Consider the following 12,088-nt stretch of genomic DNA (forward strand, 5'->3'; position numbering starts at 1 on the left):
AATGCAAGCACTGGTACTTTTGAAATGGAGACACCTTCTAACAATTCTGTTTTTTAATTAACAAAAGTTATATTTACAAATCTGCAAGTCAACAAAACAAAATGTTAGACTTTCCAGAACCTGAGATTAGTCTGAAACATAAAACATTACATTCCAAATATGCTTCTGCAATTTGAAAACCATTTGTCTGTGCATGTATCTCTCAGAAATTCATGAACTCCATATATCTGAAGAAGTGTGCATGTACACGAAAGCTCATACCAATGACAAACTTAGTTGGTCTCTAAGGTGCTGCTGGAAGGAATTTTTTTATTTTGTTTAAACTCTAGACATTATCATCTTATGGAGGGGCAAGGCTTTTAGATGGTAATGTGTATTATTTCTTTGATTTTAAAATGTGGTTTAAAATATGCCAACTCTCCTATATCTGGGGCCCCTTCTACTCATTCTTCTGAATTGAGCCCTGGACACCTGCCTCCAAATCTTGCACCAATGGCACTGCTATATTAATGCGGGGTTTGGGCACTGGAGGTCTACAGTAGGCTGATCCCAGTTATAGGTCACAAGAGAAATTGTTTCTCTGGCAAAAGGGTTATGTTTGGGCAACCTATGTTTGTAAGTTTTTCATGTTATCTACACATCATCCTCATCCAAATGGCAGCCCCCCCATTTAATTTGCATTTTCTAATCTATTGATAATGCAGTAATGGAGGTGGGAAATTTGGCATAAAACAGCATGTAACCAACTGAAGCGCATTGTGTGGCTGGTTTGTTGTTGTTTTAACATGTGTAAAGCTATTTTTCTCAGTGTTATTTATTTCCACATCCCCTATTCCCATTTGCTTGTTGTCCAAGCATGGGCGTAGACAGGAGGGGCAGGAGGGGGCAGCTCCCCCCTGGAAGCAGCCCCCCTGGAAGCAGGGCCAGCGCAGCTGTGGGCGGGAGCAGCGCTGCCAGCGGGGCTGGTGGGCAGAGGCGGAGCACAGCCCGGCGGAGCGCGAGTTCGACGTTCCGCGCCCTCCCTCCAGCTCCCCGTCGCGAGCTCCCGCAAGGCCAAGTGAGGCGGGGAACCAGAGAGCGCAGCCAAGCCGCTGTCGCCCTGCTGCGTTTTGCTTCCCCCCGCCCCCAGCGAAGGAATGCTGCGCGACGCTAGCTGTGCATGCGTGTGCGGCGTGACTCCATTTGAGGGAGCCACGCAGTGTGCCCGGCTAGCCCGCCATCCCAAGAACGAGAGCACGCGCCTGTCCTGCTGCGGCGCCAGAGCAGCAGCTGCGAGAGCAGGGCTGAAGCCGCTGCTGCACGGCCGGGCAAAGGCTGAGCAGGACCGGGCTCCGGCGCTGTGAGCTGGGAGGGGTGCGTCCAAGCGGCCGGCTGCTCACCCTGCAGGCTGCGCCGCCTCGCATCTCCCGCGTCTCGGGCACCTCCTTCCTCCCAGCAGGAGACTCGTGAGGCGCTTTCGGCAGAAAGTGCGGAGGGCGTGCGCCAGGCGGCACTTTCAGGTGCAGCTCTCTCTCGGAGCCCCCCCATCACCCCCCCTGCAGAAGCTTCCCGCTCTGCTGCCTGACACCCCTCTCCCGTTTCTCCCGTGCAGGGAGGGGGCGGCAAAGGCACCTTTGTGCCACGGTGCTGGATGGGCTTAAGACGGCCCTGATAGATGATCTGTTGTCACCTTAACATCTGTTGTGGCCCCTCCCTTCCCGTGCCTTAGCCCTGCCCCTTGCGCCCCCCTAGTTTTGATCCTGGGTACGCCCCTGTGTCCAAGCACAATCTAGTTATTTTATTTCAAAAGTCCAAAGGAAAGGTAGCATGCCTAACTTTACCAGTTGTTGCTGGAGGCATGTTCACTTTAGTTTAATTTTCTAAAACAGCTGTTTTGTGTACAATTGCTCTTGCACTATTCCACAGACAAAACATTTTTTGAAACAAAAATGGGACATATCACAGGTAAACAAATACCTATGTGCATGCCCAGAATGGACGTTGGGTTTCCAGAAGGTAAAGTTCATGAATCATAAGCCCCAATCTTAATGACATTTTGCCTCTTTTTACACTCCCATGCTTTCAGTGGCTTTTGGTCAGCAGAAATAAAGAAACATTTCATACAAATCCTTCTTCCCAGGATGGTGTTTTTATATGGCAAGGGCAAACTATGGCTGATAAGCCTGGACTCTATGTGACAAAAGCGGCTTAGTGATGAAGCTAATCCAAAAAGGCTAGACTAGTTTTGTCTAGGGACCAATCTAGTTTCCAGCAGCAGCCAACCAGGTACCTAGCCAGCCTAGCATAGTAACAGACACTCATTTTCCTGAATCACTTACTCTGGCCAGCCTTCTCCTGTAGATACAGTGAAAAGAGTAAGGAGCGCCCACAACACGTTGTCATAATGAAACTCATATTTCCTCCATTCTCGTTTCTCAGCCTTCACGTCATCCTTCTCATAGACTAAGTACTCTCCCCTGATGAAGGAGATCAAGAGGAACATTCAGGGACATGCTACAACAATGCAGTATGGGCAATTTAGCAAGGATATGTTATGGTGCAAATGGTTGCTTTGCCAGTGATTGGAGCTTCAGTCTCTGTGTGAATATAAGGAGTGTCTGAAACTGTTATTCATGTTATCACCCAAAAGTTAATCCAGATAGCTAATGATCACACTTTAGCTGGTATAACAGCCTCATTTCAGGGTGCTTAAGTGGAGCTGATTCACTTAGCTCCAACACAATAGCTCTTAATAGGTCTGGTCTGTATAAACCACAGTTACTGCATTAACTTGACTGACACTAATGTATACCAGTTTAAGATTTGGCTGTGTTATTAGTAAGATAATAACTGAGCTATACTGTGATTTCACTATGGATCTGGGTTATTTATATTATTATTCTTGATTATATTTTCTTTATGGTGAGATATAAAATCAGCATAACAAACAGTACTATCAAGTACACAGTTAGCAAAATATAAATCAGGAACTACAGCATTAGAATTCAATCGCCAGTACTGATGTAGCAGGGAACGCAACATGAGAAATGTAACCTGCAAGCTCAACCCTAATTTGGGTTTTGAGTCTATAACTCTAGAGAAGCGACATAAAAGTTATTAGAAAATGTTAGCTTGCCAAAGGAAAGGGAATGGTGTCAGGCCCAGGAAGCAGAATGGTGGCAAGATGGATGGAAGCAACATACATACCTGCAATCTTTTGCAAACTCCTTGGACTCATCAGTGCAGTAGAAGAACTTGCCTTTAAAGAGCTGGACAGCCACCACAGCAAATATGAACATGAAGAGCATATACACAATGAGAATATTGAGGACATTTTTGAGTGAGTTCACCACACAGTCAAAGACGGCCTAGAAAGAACACAGGGTTCTGGTAAGGGTTTGCTAGGTAATTATTATTATACCGGTAATGTATATCCAGCCAACCGAAGTGGCTTAAAGAAAACCCCAAATCATCTTGCAAAAAAAGGACATACAACACCAAATATAAAACCAAGCTAAATTAACAATTGTATGAAGCACTAAAATATCAGCACTAAACAAATGAATAAAAACTAGTTTAAGAGCTGCAGACCATAAAATTGCGGAACATAGAAATTCAATTTGATGTGAAACATTTATTAAAATAAATAAGTAGAAGTATTCTAAAGCCCTCTAAAACAGATAGAAGTCCAGTGGATTCCCACAGAGGATACTAAACTATCTTGCTTCCACCACCTCTCTCCCTTGCAGCTGCCTAGATGAGAGCAGACCCTGTCAAGCGCTGAGAAATCATTATGGGAGCAGGCAACTTCTGAGGAAGCCTAGTCCCAAGCTGTCTGGATAACCACAGAAGTACCTATTTCTTAAAAATCCTCAGCCCATCCAAAAAGAATTTCAAGTTTCTCCAAAACAGAGCAATAACTTGTCCCCACAAAGAGGATTCCATCTTTTTTGCTACTTATAGATAAAGCTGTGTTAGTCTATTGTAGCAAGAGAGAGTCTAGCTCTCTTATTTAGTGCATAAATCTTCATGGATTAGAGTCCACTTAATCAGATGCATGAAATGTTATCCTCATTTTGCAGAATTATGGTTGGAAAACAGGCACAATTATGCTTAGGTATAGATGGACCCCTTAAAGTCTGGTCCATCCCAGTTCTCACAGGTGATGGGACTAAATTCATCTCATCCCCTTTCCAGGCAGATTTTAAATGGAAAATTATTTAACACCCAGAAACACACATTTTAAAGTACTTACAAGACAGTCTGATGGTTGCATACTCTCTCCCGTCCCCATCCATTTTTCTATTTATAGCTTCAGAAATAGTGTATGCAACCACCCAGAGCCTAAGCAGCTAGCATGGGGTGGTCCCTGCTTCCAATATGTATAGAGCAAGACTCCCTGGGAGCAACAGTACTTGATATCATTCTGCCACTCCCAGAGAGAACTGTATTGGGGGAAACGGCTGCCCCAATGTTTATATGCATTTTAAAGGGAGTGAAGTTCAGAGGGGGGGGTTGGAGGCAGCACAGAGCCTGCAGATCCCCTCATAATGGAATTCACTGGACTGTGGATTCTGAAGTTGATCCAGGTCATGCATGGTATGTCTGGATTGTGTAAGGGTAGGGTGGGTTCCTCCTCCATCCCTAACTATGCTCCAATTCAAATGACACTGTACATTAGAGGTGTATATGCAGAGAAAATAAAGAAATCCCTCCCTTTGTTTCACTAGATCTCATGCATGAAAGGGTCTGAAGGCTGGGTCCAACTTTCTTCTCACTCTAACCACACCCACATTTTCTTTCTTAAACTGTTGATTTACATCCCCCCAAAACAACAATGATCATCACCATAGTGTCATCGATGTACATGGCTCTGACCCCCAACACACCTTGAGCTTTGGCAATCGCTTGATAGTTTTGAGGGGTCTGAGGACACGCAGGACACGCAAGGATTTGATGGTGTTGATGTCTTTCCCTTTGCTGCCTCTGTAGAGAGAGGTTGGGTGAGGACAGAAGAGCAAGGAAAAACAATGAGGCTTGAATCTTTACACTGTTCTAGACAGAGGACTGCCAAAGGGAGATATATATACTCATGCTATCTGCTACCCATTTTGTCATCCATGCTCCTTTTAAGGTTCTGTTGTAACAGTCGCATCTACCTTTTTCAGTTACCACTCCATTATTTCCATTCCTTCAGCTGCTTTACCCTTTTTTAGATGCTTTCAATTCCACCCATCACTTACTTCATCTGTATCGGTACCCTTTCAGCACCTCTCTGTTCACCAGCACCATAGGATTTAGATCCCTTGTGAAGGATTCCTCAAGGTGCTAAGAAGTTGGAATGTTCCGTCCCAAGACATGTGCTCTTCAAAAAAGAAAATAACCTGGTCTAGAAGTAACATTTTCAAAGGGGGTTCAGGTATTTGCTGGATGTATTCTTTAACTGTTGTTACCAGATTCACTGAGAAAGCGTAGAAGGTGCTGTGAGGTGTATTGGAGTGTTACAAGCCAATGGCACTCATTGATACCAGCTGATACACAGCACTAAAGTATTCAACAGCAGTTCTCAACTCAGTTCCAATTTCCTTTAAACTTCAAACCTTGCCAGTCAAGTTATCCTGCCTGTTTTTATGCTACCCTATATTAGTTTCCCCTCATCTCCTGTGCTACTAAAGTTGTCTTCTCCCAGTTTTGTAAAGTGTACACACATACAATGCCAAGAATCATTACAGCCTTACTAAGGTTTACATTTCTCAGATCCTAACTGGCTATGCATTTGTGTGTACAGCATATCATATGATAGGGGGGCATTTTAAAACAGGATTCTCCTAAGAATGGGGAAAATAACATAGGAAGAAGTTGCAGCCTGAATTAATACTCTCACTGTGCTGCTTCAGGAACCCATGCCGAAGTGAAGCAGAATATGTTGATGCTGTTAGAAACATATACTAGCTTTATGCAGATAACTTATACAGAACTAACAGAACAGAGAAATGTGGGAAGCCCCTTACAGACCTGTTGCAAGTTGAAAGAATACAAAGTACACCTACAGAATCTTTATAGCCCCGAGGCATAAAAAACACATATTCAAACATACTGGGTGCTTTGGTTGCTGTTGTTGTTGTTGTTGTTATATCATGAAACCTTCCTGGGACTGTACTACTGTACTTCAGAATGCAGATGGGTGGCATGGCATATTTCATGACGAAAATTCTTGTATGTTGAAAGCCAGCACACCAGTGAGCATGCTTGCACATCTATGAGAATTGTTCTAGCCTATCCTTCTCCATTACACATTACTTTTCCAATCCCAGAGAATTTTTGGTATGGGGAGAATTAAAAGTTTATTCTGAAGCAGTCCCGTCCTTGGATGACTGTTCAATATGCTTTTCCTTAACCTATCCACTGGATCACATTCTGTGTGCATCCAGATAACCTAGAACCTTCTCTCCAGCAGTAAGATAGAACCCCATCTCTCCCTTCACACACATGCGAAGGTGAGAGTATCAATATGCTAAAGTTCTTCAGTCCCATTTAGCTCCACCGTGTCAATTTTTCTTATTGGGTGAAAAAGAAGATGACAAGGACATATTCCTGGAATCGATTCCTAGTTTGGAGAATTTTCATCTTCTACAAGAAGCCACTGAAAGCCAGCCCCACCATTAGACAAAGCAGGGCAGCTGATTTTGGAAATCATGAATATGCAGCAAATTGTTAGCTATTTAATTTATTAATGTTGTTGTATTTTTACCAGCTGGGGTGGTAAGAGAAATTTGTATATGCCTACAATAAACCACTGCAAGTCCACTACAAACACAACTTTTCTAATAGTGGGTTTATTTGAGGCATCTATATAATAAATTATAGTTATAATTTAAGGAAACATTTAAGCAACATGACTGTATTACAGGAGAGCTATTATAACTACAGCTGCTTCACAGGCCCTGCTATCTAACATACACTTCTACGAGGAGCACTCTTTCTTTTACACTTCTGATTCAACACATGTGAATAGCCTCATACTATAAAGAGAGTGGCAAAACCTTTTCTCAGAAATGCACTGCTGGAGAGATGGCTTTCAAACTTTTGAGTGAACATATATTCAATCTCAATGGAGAGCCAACAAAGCCACTTGGAGAAGAGCCCCCGATTATAATCCTTCCAAAAGTCAGACACAAAGGGAAAGAGTTCTAGCTAGAGACCTCTGTGTTCTGACAGCTAGATAATCTCTCATGACACTTCTAATAAAATGACAGTTTTAGATGCATGAAAATGTAAAACGGATGTCTAGTAGTGACATATTCCAGCTTGATCCTATTAGCACTCTCTGGCCATGACATTCCCAAACATTGTCATTTTCCAGCATAAATGTTTAACATTACTGAGAATAGCTAGCCTGCAGAACAAAGAGACAGAAGGATTGTCTGTTTGGGCAGAACACATAGTTGTGAAAATGCCCTGTTTATTTGTATTATATCTCTATTCACCAGAAGAAATTTTCTTCGAACAACAGTGAGCCCCAGGCTTTACAGCCAAGCAAACAATGCTCTCCAACTCCCCCCTTGACAGAACAAAAGCACAAGGGAGGCTAGATATGTCCCAGGGCCGTTTTTGTTGCTGATGTGTGTAGATGACAACAGGCCTCTAGGAAGTAGCGCCCCGTCCTATGACTGCTCAGTGCAGTTGGATGTTCCCAAAGTCCCTAGCATGTGGGGGCATTCTTTTTAAAGCTGATGTTATTTCTAATCACCATCCTTGTCCTTCATCCTTGACAACATTAGCATATCAGGAGTTCCTGGCACAAGTAGGATTTCAATATATTTCAAGCAGGTTGCAGTAGAATGTTCTGTACACTACACATCACATGGCCATTGCAGAGTCCCAGAGAGTGAAATCCTGACAGTAAAATACAATGATCCCAACTCTGTGATGCAACCTACAACAGTACCAACTGAATGACTGATGCTTGGAGAGACGAAGGGAGCTCTAAAATGTCTTCCCTTCCAACCACATTAGCCAAAGTGATGCATAACCAAGATCACATAGATAAATAGAATGTGTACCAGAGAGTGAGTGAGAGAGAGAGAAAGAAAGAAAGAAAGAAAGAAAGAAAGAAAGAGAAAGAGACAGACAGAAAGACTTTACCGTGAGCTGCTCCTGTTGTGAAGTGGCAGTGAAAGGGAAGAGACAAGGAAAGTGAGTAACATTAAGAAAGAGAACACACAACATATACCCCAAACGAACCCAATACCACATGCTGGCTCTGTTCAGGGAAGTTTCTGAACCGAATTGGTTTTTCCTGCACCCTTCTTTGTCGGCTGCCTTAAAACACAGGGTAGTAATGTGCTACAGATCTTAGGCTAAACAAGATCAAAACCTTGGTGTTGAGAAAATCCTTCATGCCACCTCAGTTGGAAACCTGGGAAGTTTCCAGCATCACTGGACAAAGCAGTTCTTACAAAGAGGACAAATCTGTCTGCCCTTGCTCATCCAAAACCAAACAACAAACACAAAAAAACCACCTGAGGGCAAAGGGCAGCAGCCAAAGGTGCTTCAAAAAATCTTATTCATCCCTTATGTGGAGCTAACTCACATTCAGATTGTACTTGGTTTTTATTCAAGGCTTAATCTTTACCCTAAATTTACATATCCTTATTCTTTAAAGCTTTTCGGTTTCTCATTCAGCATCCATTTCTTGATGTGCTTGCTTGTATTTTTATACTCCTAATTTCCACTAACATAAAATCGAGGTATCAAATTCCAATGGTTACACAAATCCTGACCAAGGAATGAAAATGAAGAGGAGTTTGATTGAAATACCAAGTCTTTATACCTAAGCACGCTTAGTAGGGAAGAAGGCTGCAATCCTAACCCCACTTAACTGAGAGTGAGCACTATTGAATTCAATAGGATGTATTTTGTAGTAGGCATGGTTAGGATTTTAAGTGTGACTTGGTTCCAAATAAACATATGTGAGATCAGGTTGCATGCCTCACCACATGATGTGGGAAGCCAATAAGGCTGTTTAAGTCTGGGACACTGTTTAACAGTTCTCAGTCCGTACCTCTAAGCTAGTACAAATAAAAACTATTGTTTCATGAAGCTGTACTAACTTTCCCTATCGAGGTGATCATCTTTTGTCCAAATACAGATAGCAATAGTGGTGGGGGAGGCCAAGCTTTCATCGGCACAATTTTTTTGGACCTAGATGGGGTAATAGCAATTATCTTGACACTCCTCTGGTGATCCTAAGTTCCAGTCTAGAACAGTGGCTATAAAACACACTGGTGTGGCTGCTATTGATGCAATAGTATGAATAAACATAACGCGGTGGACTACAGAGCAGTTTATACAGTCAGATGACAGCAACACAGTTGAAAAACAATACAGACCCTTGTACATTTAATTGAAGCTGGCATGATTGGCTCAAAAAACATTTTCTAAATGCTGATGAAAATTTTAATGAAACTGATGAGAGATGAGAGAAGAACAAACCAGATCACCAATGATATGGAATGCATAAGAAAGAGAGGAAAGTAAAAGTGCAGTAGAGGGTGGCAAGTTCCATCAGAGTAATAAATGACTGGGAAACACAACCACCAACAATGTCGCTGCAAAGTGGTTTGCACTGACTTTTAAAATGCCAGTTATGTCTGACATTAATCCTATTCCACTACTCTTCTATGGTGGCAATTGTCAGAAGATTACGAAAGAAAATGAGACCCATGGTCTCCAGGAGCCCCAAATCTCTGATAAATCTGTCAGATACCCATCATCTCTAGTAGTGCACCCCAAATTCTCTTCCATAGCTCTTACTGCCCTTATTGTTTTTGAAGCAGAAGCACTGTCCTAGTCAGATCTCCAAAGCTGAGTATATAAGCATGTGAATGTTGGATCAGTAGAATAAATGCTAATCTATTGCAAGGTGAATTCACAGCTCCCATTCTTCAGTCCTGCAGGTACAGGGTCAAGTTCCATTGTGTTAAGATATTTTTGAAAATGGGATATCTGGAAGAGTGAGCTACGGCAGGCCTTAGGGACAACTACACTTTCACCCTGCTACACAAGCCAGGTTACTGCAGCGACATAGGGTTGCCTTAGTCACAAGTTCACAACACTACTGGAGCTTGCCTTTCCATGTGATGGCACTGGCTCAGTGCCACGTGCTGCATATGCGATACCTGACTAGAAACTTTAGTCACCATTCCAGGGTTTCAGCCTCAGTTCTTCCCCAAGCTTGTTCTATGTCCGGCCACTTAAGAGATATGCTAGAACCGCAAGACTACCTTCACCTGAGATGGCTACAGAGGAACTCGCAGTACCACCATGACAACAAATAATCATGAATAAAAAGGGCATATGGAGGGGTCCATAAGTGAAGCATTGCAGCCTCAGGCCAGAAGCAAAGGTTTCAAATGCTCACTCTGTATTCAGGCTGCTTTGCCCATCGCCTCAGGATGGGGGGGAAAGGTTACAGGTGTGTGATCTGGGAAAAGAGGCTGAAACACCTCCAGATTAAATTTCACCTGGGCATGACTGGAGACAGCAACCCTGAGACCCCAGTGCATGAGTGAAGGCACTTTTGAGGAGGCCATAGCACGTTCCTAGGTTCATGCAGAGAGCCAAAAACTATAGAAGAAAGTTGCAGATGCACGGAAGAGCTGGAAAATGGGTGCAAGGCATGCAGGTAGGGAGGAAATAAGTTGGCTATTCCAGGAAAAAGGCTGACTGCACTAATCTGGTAACCTTTGGGTTGCTGTGGAATCTCCTACCATCCTTGTGGTTTGTAGATAGAAAATATCAGATAAGGTTTCATTAATAATACAGGTGAAACTCGGAAAATTAGAATATCGTCGATAAGTGCATTTAGTTCAGTAATGCTACTTAAAAGGTGAAACCAATATATGAGATAGATGCATGACATGCAAAGCAAGATATGTCAAACCTTTATTTGTTGTAATTCTAATTATTTGTTGTTAGGCAGGTCAATTATAAATTAAATGTAATTAATGGAATGTAATAGCGATGTTTATTTTTGTATTATTGGAATTATTTGTTTTATTACTGTGGAATTTCCAAAAGAAAGCATTTGAAAATAATAATAATAAAAAAAATAATAAGTTGTATTACTGAAATAAATGCACTTTTCAATGATATTCTAATTTTCTGAGTTTCACCTGTATTTTTCTCATGCACCACAAGAGCCTCATGCTGAATGATTGAGTGCAGAGCACCTCAGAAAAACTGCCCATGCCCTTCAAGATTTCTGGCCTTGATGAATTTTGGGATAAAGACACTAGGCAACTAATTGTTCACTAGCAGAAGCCTGCACAAGGACAACCCCAACTGCTGCTGGGCTTTCCTGCTCTTCTCCCTCCACATAACCCCCAAATTGGCTTGGAGGGTGGGAACTGAGAGAACCTTCAGGACAGCACCTGAGTGGAGGAGAGAGGACGTTCTGTCAGGCGAACAGCAATGCTTGCCCTGATGAAGCAATTTCCTTAGTGCTATGTTGCATTCCTCCCACTGCAAATGCATATGGAACTTCACCTGCTCGCACACTCAGAAAACATTGTTCCACTTGCCTCCACTTCACCCCCCACCCCCGTTTTTCTAACCACAATTTAAATGGTAAGCTCACTGGGGCTGGCGTATTGGTTTTTCTTCATGGGTTGCAGTGGCAGGGCTTAACCAAATGACATGGCCACCAACACATCCACACAGCCCCACCACTCACTCCAGCCAGGGCAGAAAGCATACCTGCCAAGTCCTGGACTGCAGAATCCAGGACCGGCAGCTGCGTGACACCGGACGTTGTTTAGACGCAACTTCCGGTGTCGCTTTACCCATCTATGGGCACCAAAAATGGTCGCCGGCAGGAGAATATAAGGGAGAATAACAGGAGACGAAGTGATACGGGGGACCGCCGGGAAACGGTATGAAAAAACGGGGGTTTCCTGGGCAAAACGGGGTACTTGGCAGCTATGGCAGAAAGGGAGTGGGAAACAAAAAAATGCCCTATTGCTGGCATAGTGAAGAGGCCCAGACTGGGCCCATTGCCATCATGTGATTGCATCAGGGCTAGTTCAGAATCCAGCAGATCCCTTGC

General features: G+C 43.1%; 1 protein-coding gene across 2 annotated transcripts in view; it reads right to left on the reverse strand.

Moving 5' to 3' along the window:
- The window catches only part of CACNA1A (calcium voltage-gated channel subunit alpha1 A), a 268,936-nt gene that overhangs the window by 70,200 nt on the left and 186,648 nt on the right, over positions 1-12,088 (reverse strand). For both annotated transcript variants that reach the window (XM_060271756.1, XM_060271755.1), the window contains exons 27-29: positions 4,869-4,965; positions 3,187-3,347; positions 2,319-2,456 (exon numbers count right to left, since the gene is read on the reverse strand). In XM_060271756.1, the coding sequence (XP_060127739.1) occupies positions 2,319-2,456; positions 3,187-3,347; positions 4,869-4,965 (396 nt within the window). The remainder of the gene's footprint in view (positions 1-2,318; positions 2,457-3,186; positions 3,348-4,868; positions 4,966-12,088) is intronic.

Source organism: Zootoca vivipara, chromosome 2 (genome assembly GCF_963506605.1).
Source record: "Zootoca vivipara chromosome 2, rZooViv1.1, whole genome shotgun sequence".
Lineage (NCBI taxonomy): Eukaryota > Metazoa > Chordata > Lepidosauria > Squamata > Lacertidae > Zootoca > Zootoca vivipara.